Source organism: Taeniopygia guttata, chromosome 2 (assembly GCF_048771995.1).
Source record: "Taeniopygia guttata chromosome 2, bTaeGut7.mat, whole genome shotgun sequence".
In the NCBI taxonomy this organism is placed as follows: Eukaryota; Metazoa; Chordata; class Aves; order Passeriformes; family Estrildidae; genus Taeniopygia; species Taeniopygia guttata.
This window is the reverse complement of record NC_133026.1, coordinates 81,443,181-81,470,378: the sequence shown is the minus strand read 5'-3', so window position 1 is coordinate 81,470,378 and position 27,198 is coordinate 81,443,181. Positions and strand designations below refer to the sequence as shown.

The following is a 27,198-nucleotide window of genomic DNA, read 5'->3' as shown; positions in this document are numbered from 1 at the left end:
TCATCCTCAAAACACAACAGGTCATTCATTCTCTACACATGCAGAAGGTCAACAGGAACAATGACCCCCTGACTGAGCTCAACCATTAGAAGGAACTCCATGACAGGCAGAGATGTGCAGAGATTACTCAGAAGAAATATCAAGATGTTACCTAGACAAGCAGGGCTGGAGTTAGGAAAGCAAAGCTCAGCTGTAGTGGAAATGAAAATCAGATGGAAAGAATAGGCATGGTAACTTATGTATGTCTGTCAACATGCAAGGAAACACAAAGGGCCAAGGTACCCAATGCCTTTTATCTCAGTTTTCACCAAAGGCTGCTGCCAGGCTCCCTGGGTCACTGAGTCTACCAGCAGAGGCTCTGGGAATGTAGCATTATCCATAGCACAGGAAGTAATTAAGAAGCAATCAAATCAGTTTTGCACTTGCAAATCCACAGCATTAGATGGACTTTACTTAAGGCTGCTAAGGGAGCTGAACACAGTCATTGTAAGGCCATGCTTTATCATCTTTGGAAGGTCATGACACATAAAGGAGGTTCCTTATGAACAGAAAAAAACAAATATTACACCCATCTTCAGGAAGATCAGGAAGGCAAACCCAAACAGTAACAGACCTTCAGTCTAACATCAGTCCACAGAACAAACAAACTTGCCTGGAAACCCTAGCCAGGCAAATGTACAACAGGAGGGTGATAGGGAAAAGACAGAGTAGATTTAGCTGGAGGAAATCCTGCCCACCTATAATAGCACCATGCCGGACTCTGTGAGAAGGGAATAGTAAGTACAGAATATTTACCTTGAGTTTTGATATAGTATCACACAGTATTCTTGTAGTCTGTTCGGTAAGGTAAGGACTGGAAAATATGGGGATCAATACACTGGACAGGGCTGCTATTAAGAGGGTGCTCAATGAGCTGGACATGTAAGTTGAGAGAAAGTTAATGAAGTTCAGCAAATACGGATTTATGGTTCCACAATTTTATGTGGAGCAACTCTGTGCAGCAATTCAGGCTGGGCACCAACTGGCTAGAAAGGAGCTTTGCAGGAAAGGGGTGAGAAAGAAGGATGTAAAATAAAAATGAGGCAGCAATGTTTATTATAGGTGTTCCTACAGCAAGAATGGGCAACAACATAGCAGGAGTGTATTGTGACCAGAAGGTCAAGGGTGGTGATACTTTTTGTGTGGGTTATTCACAGCTGGACTTGCTTGTGGGCTTCCCAGCACAAGAAGGACATTGCTACCATGGTGTGGGTCCAGTGGAGAGTCATCAAAATGTTTATGGGACAGCAGCACATGGTGTGTGAGAGGGCATTGAGTACTAATTTATTTGACTCTCAAGGGAAGAGAAAGGTGAGGAGGCATCTTATTGTTTTGAATATCCAATAAGCACATGTAGAAAAAGCTGTGGCAGATTATTTTCAGAGATAGATGAGGATGGGACAGACAGCAAGCACAGAAGCACAAATTGCATCTTAAAAATGTTGGCATATGAGAGTGAGTCCAGTGGAGCTGATGAGGGCTGTAATGCATGCAGGAGAGAATGAGACAACAAGGTTTTTTAGCCTTAGGATGAGAAGTCAAGACAGTTTCTTACTTATTTTTTAAAGTTCCTAATAGAATGGCATAGAGAACATGGAGCCAGGCTCCTCTCAAAAATGCAGGATGCATTGCATAGGGGTAACAGATCTAAGATGCTACACAAAAGAGTCTGTTTAGATTCAAGGAAAGCAATTGCATATGAAATCTGTTAAACCCTTAAAGAAATTACCCAGAGGGATTGTGGAATCTCCATCCATTCATCTGCACAAGGCCCTGGGCAACCTGATCTAGCTGGGTGTGGTTCCTTTGACCAGGAACCTGTTTGGATTAGATGACCATTAAAGTGGCTTCTAGATTAGATTTAAAGAGTGTATGATTTTCTTTTTCATAGTTTTAATGAAAGTTTGTATGTTTCCTGTGTTTTTATTAATATATCATAATGTTCTCATCTTATAAAGAGAACATTAAGAGGACAACATAAACATTTTCTTTATTTAGAAAGCAGAATTACGCAGTCTCCCAAAGCTTGTTTGGTTTAAGTTAAATAAATATAAGGCTTATATTTGTTATCCATGTAACACAGAACACTTGTGTTGTTGTGTTGTATAATAAAAATAATCCCTAGATGAATTAATCTTAATTGTGCTTTTCATGGTACATTTGCAGAGCTTGTGTTTAGATTTTACAGCTGTATATGCACCACTCATGGATGGCAGTGTTCTGCTCAGAGGCTGTATGATCCTTCTGTATGGTATATCCAAGGGCTGTATGTCATATCCAGGACTTTGAAGGATGGAGAGGTTAGTAAATGAAATATATCTATTAAACATGCACACAGACACATTTACATACACATGCAGAATTCACCATATCCTTTACACAGTCCAAAATGAAGCCTTCCAAGCAGCCTTGTAGACAATCCCTCTTTCCACAACTCCTTCAGCCATATCAAAGCCTAAACGTAATTCTGCCTCAAGGGACAACTTTGCAGGACCCACAGATGCTTTCCCAAGACCGCCATGTGCCCGGTGGGTAGGGTAAGGCTTAGAAGGTTATGTGTAACAGCACCACCTGGTGAAATATTTCTAAAGTCTACATAACACAGAATACATTAGTAGACAGGCCAATAGTCTGTCCAAATCAAGTCTGTGTTGAACCAAGCTTTTTCCAAAAGAGTGTTTCTGTTTATCACATATCTCAGGGTTGATTTAAAGATTCCAGGTATTAGAACCAAACATATAGTACAGAACTTCCCATTACCTGAATTTCATGGTGTCCTAGGGTGGCTTTATGGTGCTTGTCATCTGTTCTGTTTATGGATATTAAATTCTGCACTTTAAAGGCTGGTTCCAAGAGTGAAAGGGGGCAGAGAAGAAGCACGGAATTTGTTATCAGAAATTGCACTTGTTTCCCTGCATCCTTCTCGTGGACTGTGTTGTTTGCATCAAGGACAGATGGCGGGATAGAGCTCTCCTTTGCTTTTTAATCAGGTTTTTTTTAGCTAGCTGAAGAAGAGAAGTTCCCCAGACTATGCCTTTTCTTTTTCTTGGAACTGATTTGTATTTAAAACCCAGAAAAACACAGGCAGCTTACACCTATGGCCCACTGGGGCCTGGGATGTAACATTTTCCAGTGCAGGAGGGACGAATATGAGATTGAGCAAGCCGAGCTACACTCCATGAGAAGGACTTTCTGAATTTGTCATCTCTTCAGAACAGTGAGAGGTTTTATTTTTTAATATTTTTCATTTTTTATCTTGTGAATACTTTGCTTGTTAACACTAGTCTAAACAGGTTTTTTCCACTTTTCTCCAAGAAAATATTTTCCCAAACCAGTTGAGAGAGGGGCCTTCTGAATCTGCATTCTAGCATGACCCCTTTGGAAGTTTCCTCCCAAATTTGCCCTAAACTGGAACATATGGTCACACTATTGCAGCAGTCATCATAGGACTGGAAGAGAAGCCTCAAGAGGTCATTTAGCCCATCCCATTGTCCAGAATAGAATAATTTATCATTGTTCACATCCTGTCAGCTCCTCTCTAACTTGTTCCAGTGATGTATGAATCTTTCTTGAGAAAAATAAAATCCTACAGAGTTGCTAAAATCTTCCCCATAAAACCTACAATCCATTACTTTTCTCCCTGTTCATCACATGAACCAACTATTCCCTCAGTTTCAAGAGGATTTTTATTCTTTTTCTCCCAGCTGCCTTCAGGATTTTCCAGTCTTTTATTCAATCTGTTTTCTGCTACAGATGATCTTTTCTCTGGTCTAGCTCCTCCTGTAATAGCAGTGCCAGGTTCTGAAGAGTGCTCTAGCTTTTGCCTTCCCAGTGGTGAATGGGGAACCAACAACCTTTAGATTCCTTTTTGCATGTCTGCACCAGACCAGAAGGCTTTTTTTCTGTGTGAAGTGGATTTCTCCCATCTATTTCACTCTGCACAGCAGAATTCAACATTTTTTTATCACATTTCCAGCAGCTTAAGTTTCATGTTCACTTCATATATATAACGTGAGTCTTCTTCCTGCTTGATCTCAGTTGCAGATGTAATAAACCATTCTCTTTTCTCATCCCCAGGCTACATATGAAAACATGAACCAGTCTTAGGACAGACTTGCACAGGATCTTTCTCGATTGCTCCAATCATTCAGATACTGAGACAGAAATAGCTGCTCCCTCAGTGGAGACTTTCTGAACACTAGCAATCCTGTAATCACTCTATAATAATTTAATCTGTGGATTTTTTTCCCTGGTTTGTCTATGAGAATACCATCTGAGGTGGATTTAAAAGCCTTACTCAACTATTTTTTTTCTCTGAAGTCTGTTACGCGGTCATGGACAGAAATCAGATATCGTCGACCACTGCCTAGGATGAAATTACATCAGGTATAGGTGGTTTGAAAGCATCTTTTCTACCAAGATTTTTCCTCTCTATTACAAAATAGACCCCTAATTTTTTATCAATTATCTTTACTTTGATAGCTATCTGATTTCAACTGACTGAAAAAAAGTTATGCCTAATCATTGGGCCTCCACAGGGCCTGTCATAGCATCCCTTCATAGTCAGTAGGCCTTTGGCTTTGATTTTACAACTCAAGTAATTAAAGTAATATTTTTTCACTACAGGTTTTACTGTTACATTTCCTACACATAATTTCATGCAATATTTTTTTTTGCTCTTTATTTTTCTACTGATTTTTTTTAACTGATACAGATTTTTCTTCTGTGTTTTTTTTTCCCCCAGACAGAAAGTACATTTTCTATGAATTCATCACAGTTGATCCTTATAAAAGATGCTGTGTGCCTTTTGTTGCTGGGTTTTTTCCCAGTGACATGAACTGTACTGATCCCAGGAATAATTAAATTTGCTGCCTTTTCCTATAAGTGCCTTCCCAGACACTGGGAAGATGAATATTTACATTACCTACATGAAATATCCAATTCTCAACACTTCTGTGTCTACTTTTGTTACACAATGAATTTATGCTTTCTGCCAACAAGTTTACAACAAAGGATTGAAGTTGCAGGGTTTACTCTTCCACAGCCCAGTAGACTGGATAGCTCTTGATCTATAATTCACACTGCTGTGGATTTTGATATCAACTATATTTTTTTCTTCACACTTTGTACAATTTTATTGCACATTTCCTTCTTATGCAGCTATTCAGTACCAGTCTACAACTTCATTTTTGCCATTCCAAATTAGAAAGGCATTCACATAATAAATCTTGCTCACTTTTTTTTCCCCAGAATAAAAGCTTCAAGCATAAGATGTTTCTCTTCTAAAATTTAAACTATTCTTCCCATATTATGCTATTCTATAATTTTTCTTACACATGGGATCTTTCTAGATCACACAAATCTATAAAGAAACACACTAAGGAAGAATATATGTTCCATATATAGGTTTGTTATACTAGATAAGATATTCTACATTGTTTTATAGTATGTTATGGTTTCCTAAATACTTGCAGGGTGGATAAAGCTTTCAGCCTTTGCTCTGGCATTTTCTGCGCTTGATTTTTCATCTTTGTGATTACATTAATGCTTTTGGTTTGCTTATAATAACAGTAACAATCTTATGATAATCCCCCTGCTTAAGCAAAATGAAACAATATTTTAAGTAATAAAAAAAAAATGAAGCAATTATTTATAGATAAGGGATGAAGAAAAGGCTACCTCTGGCAAATATGGCATGAAATACATTATATTAAGAATGCCTGTCTTACCAGGAGAATATATTTATCCAAATGGGATTTCAGTCAGGATAAATATTTGTTCTGGGTTAAACTTTCTGGTTTCAATCCTCACATCTCCTGGAAAATCAAAATAAGTTTTATTCTCATGTCAAAGACTTAATATACTTCATTTTTAATTTGTGTCCATGCAAAGCCAGGATTTGTGTTAAAATTCAAAGGGTCTGAAGACCTTCAGACTCAACCATACAAGACATGGTTCCTCCCTTCCCATGTCTGATTCCCTTTGACAGTGAAGAGGCCGATTGTCTTACGGGAAGACACTTAGTCCCTATCCATTGGCACTGTACCAGATATATCATTCATTTAGTCTTTCTCACAGCTTCTCTGCTACTGATGCTTCACCCTGGTTTGCAACATCAGAAAGCATGCAGTGTTAATGAAAACACATTTCCAGGCTCACTTAGCTGCTCCTTAAGCCAATAGGTATTTAGCACATTTTCTGTTACAATGAGAGCTAAAGGATAAAGTGTAATTAATATCACCAGTATCTTCTGGGGAGGGGGTGGTGAGCTGGTACAAATCCTTTGTGATCTGTCATAGCTAAATCTTTTAAGTCACAGTTGCTTTTCTTAAAATGCATATTTATTTCAAAATATGTCCTTATCAGAGAGGGAGAGTGAGGAGCATTAGGATGTTATCAAGAACTGTTTATATCACTCACTATGTTTCTGGCATATAAAATAGTGATGTCTTTTCCCCCAGAAATTTCATGCATTTTTATTTAATCTGTTTAATTACTTTTGGCATAAACAGAAGAAAATATCTAATTACCTCTTCCACTTTCATTTCTGAGATTCTCTACTTTCTATGGCATTTACATCTCACAACTGTACTTTTTCTGCAATTCTTTTTCTACCTGTTATCCCACCTGTGTTAAAAAATTCTTAAACTATGTCCTTGACATTGGAAATTCAGCTTTTCACTCTGTAATTAATGGCTGTGATCACCAAGAGCATGTTCTCAGGTATTCAATATTTTGCTGTAATTCAAATGAACAAAGCTCTTTGCCAAGGAACACTCTAGGAGTTAATAAGGAGTGCTACTTAACACTGATGTGGCATAAATCCATTTGTAGTGTTCCTGCAGAAGGCTTTCTACTTTTTTTTGGAAATCAGTATGGCTGGAAGAAAACATAATGCCACAGGGATGTGACTTTTCTTTTGATCAGAGGAGTTCTATAAATCACACTTATAGGAATGCTGAACATCCCTGAAAAAATTTGTACCAGAAATTATTTGTATCAAGGTGCTTGGTGCCTTTGAGGACTGAGACTTATTTCAATTGGATTTATCAGTATTTACACAGACTCAGGAATTGGCCCAACAATAATAGAAGAATGAACTTATCTTTAAATTGCAGTAATTGTGCAATTTAAATGGTTTCACCTCTAACTAGTTCTTAATATTTAGAAGCTGCTGGCACAATGCTAAGACTAATATTTTTTTGTGCTTTTTTATCATTGTTATGGATGTCTGTCTTTTTTAGAAAAGAAAGACTGTTCCTGTTGTGATGTAACTGTGCTTGTGCTATTTCTATACAGGAATCTGGGGGGAGAAGGAGGAAAGGGATATCTGACCTAAAATTTTCTTGGACAACATAGTCCCATCTTCACTGGGCAGAAGTCATCTGCAAAAGTAGTTATTTTTTAGCTTTGGGATGTGTTTTGCCTCCCTAAATAAGGGCTGTGTTGTTTTGATTCATCGGTTAATTAACAGGTACTTCTCTAAGAAAAGTAAAAGAGGGAAAAGATATGACTTTGCAGCTCACTTTTGTGTGATGTTTTTGTAGTACTGATTTTAACTCTTGTTTTTGTACAGCTGGAACCTTCGATGAGAGTAGAGCATGGGTGAGAACTTAAATTGCATCCCTTGATCTGTTTGTTGAAAATATATCTGTTTTGTATTACCAGTCCTAATGACTATCCTCTACGATTTTTGAAACACTCCAGAAACTCCAATTATAATAGCAAGAGCATTACAATGCATGCAGAGTGCTGCTCTCCAAGATGAGAAAACTTCAGAATTGTTCTAAGAGAATAGTTTGGGTACTTCATTGAGATAATATTTTGCAAAGCCTCTTCTCTACAAAGGTCCTACTCCTTGGAGTATGATCCAACATCCATCCATCCATCCATCCCAGGAACCTGTCTCCAACACTGGCCAGTGGTACATGCTTAATGTTATGCACTGAAGTTCATGAAAAGTAATAAGAGATGACAACTTATATGAAGATTCATGACTGGGCTTTACTGCTGGTGTGATGCTGTAACAGTCTAATCAAATACAGCAGTCCAGTTACAGGCACTTATATTCTGTATTTCTTAATTCTGCTAAAGATCATTAGTAATATAATAAAATCAAAGTATTTAACCCTTTAGGCTCTCACCATTCCCATGGATTGTTGAGGGAAGTTATCAGTGACCCAACTTTTTGTTAAGAGGAACTCACTGTGGAAAGTTCATTCCTTGGGTTTGCTCACAGTTATTTTTTCATGTTTTCTAATTACACTGGGGCTAGATATACTAGGGTTACTTAGCTTTGGTACATTGTATTGTCATGATACCTTTAGAAGCAGAACTACATAGCTGAACAAAGCTATGCAATAATTAAGCTAAAACAAGCTGGAAAACAACATATATACAACAGGATTAAAACTACGAGACATGCAGCAGACACCTGGATAGTTTGGCTGCTGCAGCTACAAAAATCTGAATGACAGTCATCTGATCAGAGAGCAAAAGAAACTTTTTGAACTTTTTTTTGTAGCCATGCTTGAAACCAACATAAAGCACCAAACCAAATGGGCTATAAGCCTGCAGCAGGAAGGTGTAAAAAAATTGGACAAAATATGTAGTAGTGTCTCCTTTGACTCCCCTTTCAGACTTTGGTAACTTGAGGCTGGGAAAAGCTGATTGCTCAGGAACTTTATGGAGTGGAAGTTGTTCCTGTGCCTAATGCCAATTTCCTCCATCAGCACACATCTTTCTCCAGCTACTTGAACACTGGCAAGTATTTAGCATTCACAGCAACAAAGAATTCTACACTTTGCTTATGCACAATATAAGGAAATATCTAATTTAAATCAGGACAATTCCTCCACTCTATGTTTAATATCAATTTTATAGCTGTTGATTCAGACATGAAAACTGATGTAGATAAAACATATGGCCCTGAATGGTCTTCCTCTTCTCCCTACTAAACCCTGTTAGCCTAAAATAAATTGAGTTTAAGATCAAATAGGGTCGGTGGAAGAATATGTTTAGGTCTGGATTTCTGTTATACCGTATCCTATCTTATTCTATAACTGACATCATTAGCCTTATTGAAAAATCAGGTGCAAGTCATTTTTTCCAAGCAGAGCTGTGAATTTGGTAATAAAACGGACGCATGCATGACTACTTCAGGTAGGAAAGCAGCTCCCAAGCTTAATTATGCATTGACAGCAGACAAAACCTAGTGCTGACCTTCACAATGTATTACTGTGACTTTTTGTAACTGAAATATTTGTTCAGATTTTATATTTTTAATTTTTTCCCAAACAGTCAATGATTGGATATATTTTATTTTAAAAGATGAGCTTTTCATAGATCTAGAAAGCTCCTGTATTTCTCTTCTCTTTAAGACATAAAACTACCATGGAATAACAAACCCAGGATTTTTTAGCATATGAGATAATAATAATAGCAAATTATTTTTTTTCTTTTCTATTTTCTTCTTTTTTTTTTTTTATTGAGCAAATTATCATTCTCCGTTCCTTTAGATATTTTCAAATTTTCAGACCAATGCAATCTGTTTGTGAATTAAATGAGATTGCATTAATTTTTTTTTAGTTCTTGCTCTAAGTATATCAGCATGGAAATGATGACATTTCACACTTTGCTCCTGGGAATTCTGATTGTTTTTTGTGATTTCTACTTGCACATAAACTTACTCTTAAGAATTCCACTCTTTTCTAAATGTCTCAGCTGCATAGGTAATGGCCAACTTTTGTTTTGGAGTATTTTTTGGTTGGTTTTTTTTTTTTTTTTAAGAAACTTGCTTCATATGAAGGACCTGTTTTATAACTGGATAGTTTCTGTTACTGTATGATTTTATCCTGATTTTATTCATTATTTATTGCCTTTTAATTAATTTATTTTTCTTTATATGTTGATTACTTCCCAAAATACTCCTACACCTGTGGAATCCCTTGAACTGTTCCACTGTCACTGTTGCCTTTGATCTATTTCTACTTGTTGTATTGTGTTATTTGGTTTGTCCCTGTTTTTCCCTTGTTTATGGTTTCATCCCAAGTTGTCTACCCTTCCCTAAATTTCAATTCCATTCCCATTCCTCCCAAATCCCTAGAAATTTCCTTGTCGATCCCCATATCCCCTCCCTGGCACCTCACTCTGCAGGAACTTTCTATTACACTGTAGATTTATGTTTTAAACTAAGGAGAAATCCAGACTGATGCTGGACTTTGGACAAATGTTCCAATGTATCCAATCTAAGGTCACAAAGTCAATTAAGCAATTGAAGGATTTTTCTTCAGAGAAAAGCTCAAGACTCTTTAGTTTGGAGAAGAGAAGGTTCAGGGGGTATAACAGTGTATAAATACCTGATAGGGGGAAGAGAACAGAAAAGTCGAGACACTCTTAGTGCTGCTCAGTGAAAGGACAAGAGGCAATGGGCACAACATGCAAAAAACCCAACACACCTTAGAAAAAGCTTTCTTAGTGTAAAGATGATCAGACACGAACAGGTTGCTCAAGGGTATTGATGAGTTGGCATTCTTGGAGATGGACACACTCCTGACACACCTGTTCTAGATGACCTCTTGGAGGTCCCTTGCTACCTCAATTGTGAATTTTCTTTCAGCCCTGAGAAGTGAGAAAGCTCTTAGTGAAAGTGAAATGGATAGGTCTCTGGTGCTTTATTTTTTGAGGTCTTGATCTCAAAAAATAGAAAAATTAACACAAAGTCACTTAGTGATAAGATGGTGCTCAAATATCTGAGGGAGTGCTTTAGCAGCTATTTATAGGCTTCCCCTCCAAGTACACATTGTGGATATGCAGTTGTGTATCCATCAGCAGGTTTGAAGAAAAATTCTAAAGCTGGACTATTTTGTTGATTAATATAAATACCTTTTCTCCAAAGCTACAAGAGAAGTGTTCCCAACATGAGGTATGTTTCCCCAGCAAAGCAAAGGGCTGGACTGGGTTTGCCAATGACATTTACTCTACAGCTCCCCATTCCTTAGTGCTAAGTAGGGTTAGGCTGTGCTGCCAACCCACAATCTCTATTTAAGGTGTGACACTGTGCCAGGACCTGACTCAGCCCACACACCCAAAGCCTTCCTTCAGAAAATCTCTCCAACCTCCTGGACTCCAGCACTTTGGTCTGTCACTCATTCAATACCAGGGGATCTCATGGCCAGGGTGACCTCTTATCCTCAGCAGCAGCTCAGTTTCTCCTTTCTCACTCCGGAAATAACACTTTCTCCAAAATCCTGGTATCTATTACTCTTGGCAGAACTCTGCAGGCTTGGGTCCTGGAACGTTACCAATTCTTACAACTTTCTGCTGTCAGCTGGGTGCTCTTATCAAATATGCAGCTGAAACTATTACCTCACCCAGCTTCACACGATTCTGGAAGCCATCTGTGGTTAACATGTTTTTACTAAGGTCACTAAGTGGCAGAACAGAGGTCTGAAAGCAGGCAGTGCCAGCTCCATCTCCAAAAGGAGTATGCAGCATTTATCTATCAGAACGTGCTGAAGCTACGAAGAAGGAAAGGAAGAAATGCAGGACCTCTGTAGGAGTGAGAGAGAGTCTAGCCCTGGCAAGTGGAAAAATTATGGATAAAATTTAACCGTGGTCCAAATCTGGAGTGATGTTCAACTTTCCTGTAGTTTTGTGTTTAAGTCTAGTCCAATTTAAATATTAACTTGTTGATAACATTTCCTAGAGTTCTCTTCTCAGTCTAAGCAAAACTTTGGCCACTAAAGAAATAATACCACAAAAATTATAAAAACATGAGTCGAGATGGTTTTTCTTGGAGCCAAGAAGACTATAAAATTAAAAGCAGGAAGTTTTTTGTCTATGGAAAATACTTGTCATGCCATCTTGCAAAAACTGATTTCACTAATTAATTCCAAACTTTAGAAAAATTTCACAGAAATCCCATAATTAACATGTACAGGCTTTTGTTTGCTTCTAAGTATTTTCAGAACTAGGTTAATACCTTGAATTTTGCAGGATTGTGCCATTTATTTGCACTGTTATTTGCAGCTTCTGTTGGGAGGAAGCTTCCTTTAACATAACTGTGACAGCTACTGAGGGAAAAATTGAAGCAACACAGAGATTTTGCAAAATTGTTTTTTAATATACATATTAATATGGTTTTCTTGGATATTAATTTACCTAGGTGCATTTATCTATTTCAACTGCTCATTTTATATTTAGACTTATGTGTTTCTGTTCTTCAGTATGAGTTAACCTGATTAACATGAATAGGTCAGTAAATAAGTTGATTTAATAATTGGAATAATTTTGAAGCATTTCATACTTATGAGTTTGCACTTATGAGGTGCATTTTTTTTTACTTTCAGTGGATTGTACAGATGGAGTAAAGATCATAATAAAATGTCTAGAACCAAAATAATTTTACTATATATATGCCTTCCTTATTGAAGGCATATATAGAAAGAATATGTAGACTGTGTTGTGGGATTCAGTAGGCTTTGAATCAATGGTCTTGCCCTTTATTCAGGAAATCAACATTTATTTTAATCAATTAAATTCACTGGAACACCACTGACCCCAAATGAATGACAACAAAGAGTAACCCATGTTAATAACCAGTCTTTGAGAATAGAAAAAAAAAAAATAGCTGCATCATTATTCAATAGAAGGTGCAAGAAAACCATTTTGACATAATCTGCCTTTTGTATTTTTTATCTCTGCATTACTTTGCACTGAAGCTAATAGTGAAACAGCAGCATAATACTCCTTGTAATTTATGTTATTATTGTCAGTTATCAAACTTACTTTGACAGACGTATAAAATCAAACCAGTTTTGTTACTCCGAAATTCTTGTTTTAGAAGCCTCTTGTGACAGAGTTCTGCTCTGACAGATTAACTACCACAGTGAAATAACATATGCCATTTACTAATTTTTAATTTAATTCAATTAATTTTCAGTATAACCTTTTTCTTAAAAAAAAAAACAACCAAAAATTCCAAGCAGTCTTTTCTAGAGTAATGTTATGTGTATTAGTATGCTTCCTTCTTTTGTTTGTGTAGATAACAGTCCTATATATTTGCTAAATAGAAGAGATCATTCCTTCTTTTGATTAACTGTTCTCTGAAGAATCTGTCTCTAATTCTGCAATATTTTTTATGAGGTAGGATAAGTAGGGTAATAAAGCTCAAGATGAAGATATATAGTTGATCAGTATAGAGGTATTATTGTATATTCTAAATTATTTATTATCTTATTCTTTATGCATTCAAAAGCCATAAAAGTGTTCTGACTGTAGTTATATATTGAATAGGTCTTTCCTGAGCTGCCTATGGTATTTGTCTCGAGTTTGTCCAGTCAATTTGCGATTTTATAAAACCACCTGAGCAGTTCTAAATTTCCGAAGTTCTATTGCTTTCCTCCCACCTTCCCTAGATCTCCCACCTGAAAGCAGGTTATCTAGGAACAGTAGGTGGTTTCCTATATAATAGCACTAAATACAAACTCTCCCAATATGAAAAATGAGGAAATATATAATTGAAGGCTAATGCCTTGAAACAGAAAAAGTATTATATAGAATTTGGAAACTAAGTCATATTAAAACACTGAATGCAAAGAATAGCATGATCAAAATAAGGAAGGCCAAGGTATAAGCAGAGAGGATGCTGATGTACTTCTGGATAATTTTTTGTTTGTCACATGCTTTCTGAAAGAAGATGACTCTGGAAATCGTTGGCCCACCATTCAGCTAATAACAGATGGTCCAAAACCTTTAAAAATATGATCTATATTTTGCTTCTATCTTCAATAAAAAGGTTATCTATTATTAGATGACCAAAGTAGTCACCATATGTGAGGAAATAATCCAAGAAAAGAGGTTATTGAGGTACTTTCAGATCATCTGAATCTCAAGTAGTTCCTTCAATAGCCTCAGAACTTTTTAGTAAACATTCTTAAAAGTTTATGGAGGCTGAGAAAGGTCCAAAGTTAGATACTGTTTTCAATAAGGGGGAGGGAGAAAAATTACACATGGAATTATAGAACAGTCAGACTGTTATTTAGCACCTTAAACAACAATGTTAAACAACTCAGGCAAGTCTGTATCTAAAACAAAAGTGAATTTCACCTGGTTCCAGGTGTGTGAAATCCATATTATTTCTGTAGGAAATTGTGTTCTCATTTTTTGAAGAGCAACAGCAACACATGACTGCCATTATAAGATTTGAAAGAGCAAGTCCTGTTAACCGAACTCAGTAAAATTAGTCCAGAAAAATTCAGTAAAAATAGCAGTCTTTAGTCTTAAACAACAACAACAACAACATCAAAAGTTATGCATCAGTAGTGGACAAAATAAAGCTGTTAAGACCCTGGTCACATCAGGCATTGATCTTAAGGCAGAGATGGCTCTCCAGAGCAACCCTAAGCAGGTCTGGCTGCCCTGCTGCCACATCCAAGCTCCGAAGTGCCACTGAAACACTGGCTATGTGAAAACTTACTGGTAGGACAACCTGACCTGCAATCCCAGCTCAGTGTGAGGTGCCCTGGTGGAGCTGGGCTCTGGCAGTACAGCATCAAGGCTGCAGAAATGGACAGCTTTGGTGGATGGCTGCCAAGGGGGGCAACCTGACCATCAGCGGACTTGGGGGCATTGTTTTGCTCAGGCCAATTGCTATGGCTCTTTTATGTGCTTGCTGTCTTGCAGGACTGTGGGATTCAGCAGATTTCCCTGCAATTTATTTCCCATGGCTCAGGTTGTCTTACAGCTGAACAGAGTAGCTGAGAGCAAAGGATCTGTCTCTACTGGGAGCTAGTAGAGCTGTATCCCTGACCAGAACACTCATGCAGAAGACAACAGAGAAGGGAAAGTGAAGGAAAGATGTCATGGTGATTGAGCCAGAGGGGCAAAGGGGCAAAGAGAGGAATGTAGGAACAACAGGTTCTCCTGTATGTCCTGCTGCTATTTATCTTTCCCTAAGATCCCCTGACACTGGAAGTAAGCTGTGATAACACAGAATCACAGAACAATTGAGGCTGGAAGGGACAAAGTTTTCAAGTTAATCTGCTACTGCAATGTGTAATGCCTCTGGCTCACAGTTGCTTTGACAAGCAGCTGTGGACCTCAACCTTTTGTTCTCCATTGTTTTGCTTCTCCAGAGGGGTACAACAGATGCTTAGACACCAGCTGGTTAAGGAACATATTCTTTCATGTTGTTGGAGTCCCAAGGGTACACAGGAGATAGTTTCTGACAATCTTAAGTGCTAGCTTTGCTTTTGTTCCCCATTTAGAGAAATAAGGTAGAATACGTGAAGAGTTTTTTTTTATGAAAGTCCTTTGCTTTTCAACCACAAATTACAGAATTCACTGGACCTTCCTTTTCCCTGAGGCATAGCAAATTTTCAGGTTGAGCCAAGTAAGGATGCTTATTTTCAGCTACCTAGGGTAATTGGTCTCTAAAAACATATGGCATTTCAACTTTAGCAATGACATAATTGTCATTCAACTGCAATAATGTTTGCTTAATTAAATTCATCCTGTGGGGAGAAAAAGAAGTGTTAATATGTTAAATAAAAAGTAGAGCATTCAAATTAGAAGTTCAAATTCAGATTTGGATACTGCACAGTTTTCAATTGCCTTGTCCATATATAGAATGTTGCAGTCCTTATTTACATGACAGTGTGGGTTTGGTTTTTTTTTCCACTGGACCACTGCCTTGATCTAGAGATCTGCTCTTAGAACTGATGAGGGTTTTAGACATTAAGGTGTAGGACATTTCTAGCTGAAATTTCAATTGAAAGATGCAGGTTTCTAGTTTGGAGAGGAAAAGTAGAGCAGGGGAGTCCATCAGCTGGACAAGAAAACACAGGACTCCAATGGAAACATATCACAGAATTGTAGAATCAGAACTGTAGATTATGCGGAGTTGTTCCAGTTGAGCTTTGGCCACGCCAATTTTCTCCCTACAGTGACAAGCAGCATCTCGGTTTTCTTCCCATGTCACTTGCCCTTGCTTCCACTGGCCTTCCTTTTTCATCTCACTTCCAAATAAAGACCCCTGTTCAGCCAAGCTGGCCTTCTGCCTCACCCGTTTGACTTGTAACATCAAGGAATTGCCTGTTCCTGCGCCCTTAGGAGGTGATCTTTATACATTATCATTTTGCTTCCTTTTGTTACCATGTTATTTTCTCTTGCTCAGCTGTTGAAACACCTTATATCTGGTCTTCCAGCAGGGACTTACGCTTATCCCATTGTTTTGGAAAGGCATGAGACACCACTGGGCAACCTTTGGGTTAATTAAGTTTTTGCTGTGCAATTATAATTTTATTTCCTGAGAAATTGCATGAGAGTAATCTAATGAGGAATTAGCTGCTACAGGCATAAGATCTTACTGAAATAAAAAACAAATTACATGATCATCATGGTAAACTCTTTGGAATGGCCTTTCCTGTTTAGGTTCAGGGAGGTGGAAAGCAGTGGAAAGCTATTAAAGCAGAAACAGCTGGGGGAAGAAGACAACCACTTCTACCATCTGTATTACTGTCTAAGTTTCAAATGCTGTTGCGAGGATTGTTTTTATACTCATGGAACAGAGAACTTCATTTTGCCTGTTTCAGATATTTTGCATTTTTATGATTACTTCCAGGATCATGGAATTATTCTTGAATTTTAAAGAAGTGTGTATGTGACACTGGTCTTTCCACCTTTGAGAGATCAAAACACCTTCAAATACCAAATTCTGAGATCTGCTTTTCTGAGAGGTTTTATGCTGTACTTCTAGTTTGGCTCTTGATTTTTATTAAACTCCCTATGCTTATCTCACTATATATGTGTGTGTGACAGTGAGGGTGGCCAACTCCATAATTTTTGAAGTGACTGCAAGTAAAGCCTTTTCATGTTGCAAAAATTCTCACACCCACCTCTACTGATTCCTTCCCAGCAATTAATTCTGCCAGAATGTTCTCCCCACATAGATTTGTGTTCATCCTTCAATCTCACCACTGCTGCTTTTGAGAGTTTTTCACCCTCTCTCTCCCAAAACAGTGGGTGCAGTTGTAACTTTCCACTTCTCCTTTATGTGTTCCTCCTGCCCCAGAAAGTGCTTCAGGGGAAGGAAAGTGAAAAACAAGCAGCTTTTCTTCCATCCGGCCAGTTGAGATAACAGGGGGCAGGAAAACTCAAGTCTTATCCCTTTTAAAAACCTGAGGTGCAAATATATGGACAGGGCTTTGGAGCTGTACGTGCTATTGGTTTCTTTGCATTGGAGGAGGATGCATCTCTTCTTTTTCTGGGTAGAAAAATGAATGGCACAGAATTTAGATGTTAAATATAAATTAGTTCACAGTCCATATAGTTTTGGTCTATATAACCCTAATTAGCTGCCTTCTCTTCCAGCTGATTAACAGTCAGCCCTCTATTCTATATCTCTCATTTATGACAATTTATGACCACTTATGTCAGCTCCAGTTTTTCACCTTTTGTAGTAGCATAGTACTTCCCAGTCCCTCTTGTTTCTAGCGTTACTCCAATAACCAGGAGACACCCTTGGGACATTCAGGCCCATTAGCATCTGTGTTGCTCTGTTCTCTTCCTCTCCTGGGAGCGTTTTGGCAGCCTCTATGAATTTAAGGATGTTACAAAGCAACAACAGAAGCTGGAGGAGAGATCAGAGAGGGCAGAGACAGACTTAACCTATGGGGAGGGACATTCAGGGAAGGAACGGGCTGGGGATGCAGAACTGTCTGTAAATGCTGTGCATGACAGATATGTAACTTTATTGTGTTAGATGTCCAGCATCTTTCCAGTCTCTGCTTTGGCAAGAATTAAACAAACCCTTTGGAACATGGTAAGCTGGCGAAAAATGTGTCATGCTTCTTTCTAACTTGAATGCTCGTTTTGACAAAAATCGACGTATGATTTCTAAAAAGGGGATTCCGCCTCCGGAAAAGGTACCCAGTGAAACAGTCCTGCAAAAGCCCTCCGCCCGTGGGAGCAATTTCAAAGCAATCTCCAAATGTCTCTCCCTTCGGAGCCGTGAGATGCTGCCGCACACCCTGGGGAAGGCAGCGCCGTCCCCGCGGGAGCCGGGCAGGGCCGGGGCCGCCGGGGGCGGGCCGGGAGCGGCACACGCCGCGCTCCCCGCCCCACGGCCGCCGTCAGGAGCGGCACCTGCGGCGGCACCGCGCCCCTGCGGGCGGCGAGGGCTCCCGGCCCCACGCAGGCGGTGGCCGGGGCAGGTGGTCCAACCCCCGGGGCATCTCCCGGCTCTGGTGCGGAGAGGCGCGGGCTAGGGGCGGCTTTCACGGTCGTCCTCGAAGGCACCTCCCGCTGCTGCTGCCGCCGCCGCCCTGGAGTGCTCACTCTGGGCGAGCGCCCGCTGCCCTCCCCGGCGAGGAGGAGCGCGCCGGCCGCCCCCGCCTCCGGGGGAGCCGGGCAAGGCATGTGCGTGCGGGGTGGCGCCTTCCGGAGGCGCAGCAAGCCCCGGGCGGGCTGCGCGGCGGCCGCGGTATCCCGGCGCACCGTGCCCATGCCGCCGCCGCGGCTCCTCCTCTCCGCCTCCCGCGCGGGAGCGCGCCCCGCTCCACTCCCCGGCTGCCTCCTGCAGCAGCGGCGGCGGCGGCGGCTCTGAGGGAATTGCGCGGGCTCTGCCCGATGTGGCAAGAAGCGATGATGATGAGGAGGAGACGTCGCTACCTGCTAGAGAGGGCAGAGCAGGCGGGCGGCGGCTGCGGGGCGAGCGGCGAACAGTCCCGCTCCCGGGACTGGCTCTACGAGTCCTACTACTGCATGAGCCAGCAGCACCCGCTCATCGTCTTCCTGCTCCTCATCGTGATGGGCGCCTGCCTAGCTCTGCTCGCCGTCTTCTTCGCCTCTGGGCTGGTAAGAGACGCCCTCCCGGTCTGGGACCCGCTCTATCCCCGGGTTCCCGGGCATCCCCGCTGCCGCCTCCCGGCATCCCCTCTCCAGTCGCCCCGCTGGCATCGCCGTGCCGTGCCCGGCACTCTCAGCCGAGGAGGACGGGACGGGGCGGCAGAGAGCCGGTGCTGCAGCTCCTGCGGCGGAAAGTTGTTGGCGGGAGGCGCCGAGGTGGCGGCGGGGACCGGGGAACCCCCGCCCGAACTTTGCTGCCCGATATTTAGAGGCGACGCTGGAGCAGCGGCCACGCGGCTGATGGAGCGAAAACTGAGTCAACAAGCGCATCGAGTTTAATTCACTTAATTCCTTGGCTCCGCTCTCTTCCAACTCGTGGCTTGGCCGTGGTGGCCTTTGTAGTGGCAAGGTTTTAGCCGCCGCACAAAAATGCAGGCGGTACCTGTAGCTGAAGTAATATTTTTAGTGCAAGTAAGCAGGGGCTGTGCCCCTCCTTGTGCTAGCCCCCTCCATCCCCTGTGATATCACTTTCTAGCATCTGACCCATTTTCTCAAGAAAGCTTTTGGAACAGCACAGTCTTCGTTTTTAAGGAAGGTGAAGTTGGTCGGATGTCTTTTCTGCGTGCCCAGTGTGGGGTTTCCAGGCTTCGAGAAGAAATATGTGTCACAGCAGCAGGTGACAGTCGGTATCAGTTTATCTCCTCTGAAATGGGTGGCGTTTTGCCCTTGCAAAGGAAAAGCTGCAGAGGGCAGTAAAATTCTTGGTCCTTTACAGAGTTTTCCTGCTGTTGATGATTAGAGGAAGGCTGCATTACTGTATACTTCTGAAGTAAATGGAAATTTGAGTGTTCTCAGACTATTCCCCTCCCTTTAAAAAAAAAAAAAGAATTTCTTTTATGGTCTTCTGGAGAGCTGAATGTTTATTGAGTAGAGCTAGTAATCTCTAAAGGCAAAGATGAACAGGTCGGTATAATCTAATGGATTCTCCTAGAGGCACTGCGGCTAGTGTTTGCTTATCCTGCTTTCTTGCTTGGCCAAACTTTTGTCTTAAAACCTGCAGGAACTGCCTGCAGGATTAGCTAAGCTTTGAGTCAATTGGTGGTTTATTTCCTTTTGGTGTTTGTATTAGTTGCACTTTAAGCTTTTTGTTCAACCATTCCTACTAAATAGAAAACAGTTGTAAAAGTGAGGCCAGTAATGGTGATGCTTCATAATTCAGTTGTTTAATGTCCAAATGTTTAAATTTTGGAGCTCTGTGTGCAAAATACAGGATTGACCACTTATCACTTTCTACTATGTTAATGTGGGTGCTTGTCCATCAGGGCTGAAGGGACTGCTGGAAAGTGGAATTGGAAGTCTGTTGGGCAGAGTTAACTGTGGATATGTAAACAGTCAAGGTGGCAGAATTCAGGCTTGACAGTGTTTAGTACTTAATTTTGTACTTTTCAGTTGTGGTATGGTCTGCAGCTTGTTTACAAGTTGCATGTGGTTATTTTGGTAATTTCACATCTTGAGGTAAATCATTTGCAGTAGTGAAGGTGGCATAAAACTGGACCCAGATGGAAGGACTGCTGAAAGTTATGGAAACAAAACTGTGAACTGGCTGAATCTTGCCAGGCATTACTTCTTCAGAAAGAGTGAATTTAATAGTTCAGTCTGCATTTGGAACTCCAGACATACTGGAAGAGGAAAAAAAAATACTTTTAAAACTGCTTTCATGAGCCTTTATCTTCCTGTAGTTAACAACTGGTTGGGTGAGTGGAGAAAGAGGTGGGCTTCATACAAGTTTCCAGTCAACAGATGAAAGTAACTTCAGGCAGAGGGAAAGCTTGCCTATATAGACTTCCAGCCACAGGATGCTGGACAAAATCCTTTGGAACCCTGCCCAGAATTTCACCTAAAAATGCTTTATTATAGTCTAGTTTCTGGTTGCATTTGTGATTAAAGTATTCCTGAAGGTTTAAATCTGTTTCTCCTGTATCTGAATGAAGGATATATGTTTTATAGAGCTGTGGACTTTTAATCATTTTTTTTGTGCCTGATGATATTAAAGGGACATATGGTTAGGAGTATCTGAGCCACAAAATCCGATATTAATATCCTTATCTTTCATATTGCACAACTTGTACAGGTGTGATTTTGACAGAAGACCTGATTTTGTGGAGAAGGCCCAATGGAGTGAAGTGGGATAGTTCTGTGCAGATCTGTGCTATGAATCTGAAGTTAAGGGAAATATTTCTTAACAGTAGTTTCTTTTAGGTTTTGTACAAAGCAGTTAAGACTTCACTGAAAATTACTTAAGCCTATTGTGGAGAAAAAACTCAAAAATGACTCACTGTAACACTCAGTTTGGATTTCTTGCTTGTGCTTCACAGAACAGCTTAGAACATGGAATGTGGGATTGGACGTTGTTAGGATGGATATTCGTGAAGCATGAACTAGGCTGTTCATGTTCTAGGCTGTCTTAAAAAAAAAAAACAAAACTGGAAACCAGTGGAAGTGAGAGGACACTTTCCTTCTATTTTAATGTTTTATTTGGTTGTTAAAATACATATTACTATGGTGTCTGAGCTGCCTTTTTTTGGTGTTTTTTCATGTGGCAAAGTATTCTTAAGTGTTCCCCAACAAAGCCAGCCACACAGGGGATGTATTTTACTTACTCAGCTCTTTCAACCTGTCAGAATACAAGTGATAGCCTTCCTGATTTCAGATGAAAAATTTATAAAAGCTGTTGCAAAATTACAGTAAACAAGATTACTTACAAGTGTGCCTGGAAATCAGATTACTTTTCTTTCAGACAATGTACTGCTATTATTACCGAGAGAGGTTTCTTGGGAGATTTTGCTTTTGTTTAAGAGAACTATTGTGATTTTGACCTTTGGAATTAAGCATTCTCTATCTCCCCAACACTAGATATAAAACTTGAGTCAGCTTGAACGATGACCATTCACAGCTTGTAGTTTTAAATAATGTAGTGATAGTATCAACCTTTGAATTTCCTGTGTCAGAGTATCCTCTGTATTTCTCTACCTGGCGTGAACTGCAGACTGGCAAAATGAGATCAGTCATCCATGTTTAGCTGCTGCTTTAATCGATACAGAGTAAATTATTTTTCCAAACCTGCAAAAGCCTTTCAGGACTTAAAAATGCCAGAGGTCAGATTCATTTTCTCTCTGACTATTGTGTTGTTCTTTCAATGTAATATTGAAAAAAACCTCATTATTCGCTCATCTCTCCCTCTTTAGTACTAAAAGCTTATGACCAATTTAGTGGTATCTAGAACATTTTTGTCTCTGGCAGGAGCATATCTCTTATAACTACAATTCGCAGGAGATTGAAAAAAAGAGCCATTTTAAAATTCAGTGTAAAATATGCATGTACCTGAAATATCTGCAATTGTGATTAATTTCTTATATGATTAAACAAAAACTCCGAAGACAGGGTGATGCCGAAATTGTACAATTTATTGGAAGCCCATAACTTTCCTTTATCCGTGCATTTTTCTAGACTTAAAGAGTGCCTAGTCCATAGATAAAGGCTTCAATAAGAACCTACACTTCAGGGATATCAAAATCTTTTAACACTTGTTTTGTAAGTGAGAGAAGATTTAAACCTGTTGTGATCTTCTTTCTGTTCCTTTTCTGAAAACCTATGGTTCACCAGTCTGCTACCAGATACACATGTTTTCTTTCAGGCTGGCCTGTTCCCCTTGCTCAGGACCTGTAAGCCTGCTGTGTGGCGTTAACATTAGCTGCAGCCCTTATCTCCCTCCCGAATTCTTGCTGCCAAGTGTGACCTTGTAAAGCTCTTAAGATGTGGTTGCTGGTGTGTAGGCTCTGATGTGTCAATGCATGTTTCTTGAGGGTGTTCATGGACAGCCAGAGCATGTGTTGAGCAAAAAGTGTTCCTGCAAGGTGGCATGGTGCTGCTTTCCCTTTTCCAAAGTGCACTGATATTGTACTGAGTCAGCTACCTAAGAAATGTCTGTAGAGCAGAGACATTAGTTGCCCCCTCAACCAGTTCTTTGAAGTTACTGAAAAGCTCAGGATTGTCTTGGTTGGCTCAGTTTAGATTTGTGAACCTTTTAATGGATTAATAAATTCAAGAAACTAAAGGTTGGCTTCACATCTGTTTTACTGATGTATCCAAATACCTTCTCTAGCAAAAAGGGGAGCAGTCAATGGTTCTTAAAGAGGGAATACAATTAACTAGGTAAATGTACCTGTAGCATGGCAGATGTACATTCTGCAGGAGTTGGTTTTCTGGCATCAGACTGACTGAACTTACCATCAGCTGATCCTGCATGGAAGAAGTAGCTGTCTCCCTCTGAAGGAGTAAGTGAAAACTTTCTGGCTGCCAGCCTGGTTGGCAGAGGACAGTTTCTTGAAAGGAGAAGATCAGGAGAGTCCTGTAAGCCTCTTGGGGTTTGAACTGAGGTGTGCCATTTCTTCCCTCTAATCGATGCTATTCTTGAAATAAATTCTTGCTGTTTCTGGTAAAAGCTGGATATCAGCCAAGCCCTTCTAGATTTCCATGATCAGAATCTCATCTTGAAATGAAGGGGGAAAAGTCTTCCAGGTCCATGTGGAAAAAGTAGTTTTAGCAAGTTTCATCATTCTCTAAAAGCAGCTGATGTGTACCTCTGGTCATGTTCTCATCTCATCAGTTTGCCTCTAAAAAATTCATCCATCCACACCGAAAGGTCATCACACTGACGACGCGATTTTGTATCTGTATTCTTGAGATGCTCTGTTATAACCTAATTGCATGGAATAATACAGGCATGCTATAAGACCATTTGTACTCTCAATTTTAGGATATCTTTTGAGATCAACCCTGTGTAATTTACAGCTTTCTTTAGTTTAAGAGCACCAACTGTTTTCCCAAAGCCAAGGAATACCCAAGGTCTGAAAACCTTGGAACCCTTGCAGACTGAAAGCAAAGCCAAAGCATCTGTTAACAGTTTTTTCAAACTCCGATATATTAATTCCCCCAAGAAAAAAGCAAAATCACAGCAAAAGTAATGAAGTAAGAAAATCCTCACTAATTGAAGGACAAGCAGAAGTTTTTTGCATGCTTGGTGCTATGGTTGTTCTGCTCAGGCGGTACCTCTCCTTAAAATCTTTCTGCCATACTGCTGCTACTACCAACATGAGAAGGAGTTCAAAATAAACATCAGTGTATTTACAATGCCTTTTCTTTCCACAGTTCCAGTTATAATTGACTGTACAGTTCTGCTTTCAAGTCCCCTATTAAAATGTTCCATGAGAAAACTCCACGTTTTTTATTCTTTTTTTCTTGTTTCTAGACACCATATAGGAGTATATTCTTCTAGCTGTAGTTGCTGGTTACTTGATACAGTCTTAGGATATTGCTATCCCTGCCAGATGTTCCCTTTAATGTTCTCTGAGAGTGACTTTCTAAAGGCAGTATTAGCTCTCTAGTCAGGCAGGAAACGTTGCTGTATTTTCCTGTCTGAAGCAGGAATTGCCTGGCTTTCTGTCCAGTTTCAGCCCTCAGTACTGCATCAGTCTGGGCTGCTACTTCTTTCATTTGCTAATAACACTCACAGTACATCTGTGGTCACTTTTATTGCTGCTAAGAGCTCGTCTCATTTGCCAGTCCCTAACAAGTCTGGAAACAGAGCCATCAAGTTAATGAGCTGCTGGTGGCAACCTCACTTTGCATGCCTCTGTTTCATCTTTCATATTGAAAAACCTAAATTCTGGATAAGAGTTGGCTAAAACTATGAGTATGGCAATATTGGAAAAATGCCTTTAATTGTAATCTTAATAAATTGAAGTTTTATTAATACCTTGGCAATAGAAAACTTATTTAATGTTACAAATTGTGGATCCACAATTGCTAATCATTACTGCAGCTGACAGACATGATAAATAGCTGACTAGAGCTGTTGTTTACTGGTGTGCAATGAAAGTAAGACAGATGATGGATTGGACTCTGATTGTCTGCTGTCTTTATCAGCCTCAAGCCAGGTATGTGGATTCACAAATCCTGCACTGGGAACTTCATAGTGGATCTGCCATGGACTTGTGAATACCTGCCTGCCTATCTTCCTTAAATTTTTATGTATTAGTTTCAAGTTCCTTGTTGTGGACAGATATAGCCAACCCATTTGCTGGCTCCTGCAAAATGGTGAATATGTTTCTTTGAGCCTTCAAGGGCTCTTCTAGATTAAAGACCTTAGCCAGAAATCACAGTCCCTGTGTTTACACTGTGATTAAGAAAACTTCTTGTTATAACAGTAGTGGTCATTGGAGCTTTCCAGGCTGCTCCATGCATGACTCCAAACTGATGGACACTTCACACAGATAGCTATGTTCTGCAAATCTCTTAAGCATCTGGGTGTGCTGGGGAGCAAAGTGCAACTCAACACCTGTAGCGTTTGATGTGTGTCTACCTCTCCAGTCACAGCAGAGCTGTGATCCCAAATAATTATGTGCTGCATATTTCAGAAAGAATTTAATCAGCTCAAGCCACATTGATCTGTGATGATGAGAAGATACCAACATTAAACTTCTGTTTTGGGGGATCTGGGTCCAAAAATAAGTGAATTGGCACAGTTCTGAGCATTTTTCCCTGACTTCTTTTCTTTGAGCATCAAACCTGATGAAAAAAATCTAAAACTCAAGACAGCTCAATACATTTTCTTTTCCATGTCTTTTATTTTTATATCTTGAATAAACAACCTTCAGACACTGACCCTGATTCAGGTGATGCTGAAAATTGAAGGGACTGTTGCACCATCTGTACGGGGGAGTGTGAGGCTGTGTCTACACTTACTCTCCCAGTTGTCTGTTTTACCAACTTGTATAAAAACATTTTCTTTATCTCTTCTCTAAACAGAACTCTTGGTTTTAGTGGTGCATATATGGTATAAAAACCCCTTGCTATTTCTGGTGTGACCCTGTTCCAGGCTTGTGTCTCGGAGAGGCAGAGGAAATGACCACAAATGATGATGTGTTAGTCTGAACATTTTCTTCTTTCACCATCCACAGCTCTAGTTTTGAAGGTTTTCTTACGTGGAAGGTGCTCCAGAGTGCAGGAGCAATGGCTTCTGGTTGCATACACCAGAGACCAACTGGGATGAGAGGTGCTCTAGCCCACCTGTTTCCCAAATAGCTTCTCAGAGCTGCTCAGTAAGATTTGCAAAAGTGGTAAGAACTTACTTTTTTCTGCCTGCCTCCCACAGCTGAATTGTGTGCTGTGGGACCTTTTAAAGACTCTAAATGTTATGGCTGGCACAGGGGATCTGCTCACTGACTGGATAAATGGGATTGCTATCCTTTGATTCCAGGTAAAATTTCCATATCCCATTCTCCAATTTGCTAGTACTTTGGTCAGTCTGGCAGGAAAATCCTAGGAAGACTAGATTCCCCCCAGCTCTTTTTCCAGCAACACTGATTTCAGCCCGAGGACTTGGACATGTTACTTCCTCTGAGAGAAGTGTTAGGGAAACGGATGCTCTTTGAACTTGGCTCAGCACCTGCTTGGTAGTGCTCCTGTTCCTACAGAATTATTTAGGTTGGAAAGCATCCTTAAGGTCATCAAATCCAGTCATTAATCCAGCACTGCCAGGTCCACCATTAAGCCACGTCCCTAAGTGAGACATTGACATGTGTTTTAAGTACCTCCAGGAATGGTGACTTCAGCACTTCCCTGGGTAGCCTGTTCACCCTTTCGATGAAGAGATTTTTCCTAATATGCAGTCTAAACCTCTCCTGGTGCAATTTGAGGCCATTTTCTCTTTTCCCGTATTTTGTTATTGGGTGAGAGAGACCAAGACCCCTTTGCTCTGCCTTTCAGGTAATTGTAGAAACTATTAAGGTCCCCACTGAACAACGTTTTCTCCAGGCTAGACAACTCTAGTTCCTTCAGCTGCTCCTCATATGTCACTTCAGTTGCTTCATATGCCTTGGCAGGTGGGTGGATTATCTTTCCTTGCTGCAGGTATTGTGATGGTCCTTTGTAGCAGCACAGTGGTCTGGGAACTGTCTAGTCTGGTCAAGACCCAGGAGCATGGTAGGGGAGCTTGTCCAGACCAATAGCTTGTCCTATAAGCCCCACTGGGGATCCCTACCGTGACAACTCATGCCAGAAAATGGCCACAAACTCTCACTGGGGCTTGTTTTCTGCACCAGTGAGCTCTGGGAATTTTTAGACCTGAGTGATAGGTGGTGGGATTTTAGAAGGTTGGAATATGACATCTATTTAACAGTAAAATAATTTACCAGATTGGTTTTGATTTCTTTGATTTTTAAAAAAAAATTCTTACCTGTGCTTTAATGA

The 27,198-nt window shown here is 40.3% G+C and overlaps 1 protein-coding gene across 2 annotated transcripts in view; it reads left to right on the top strand.

The window, feature by feature from the left end:
• The first annotated feature begins 18,004 nt into the window (after positions 1-18,004).
• The window catches only part of ADCY2 (adenylate cyclase 2), a 203,891-nt gene continuing 194,697 nt past the window's right edge, over positions 18,005-27,198 (top strand). The window contains exon 1 of one of the 2 annotated variants that reach the window (XM_072924342.1): positions 18,005-18,897. In XM_072924342.1, the coding sequence (XP_072780443.1) occupies positions 18,670-18,897 (228 nt within the window). In that variant the 5' untranslated portion in view covers positions 18,005-18,669. The remainder of the gene's footprint in view (positions 18,898-27,198) is intronic. The other variant, XM_012571829.5, reaches the window with a different exon arrangement.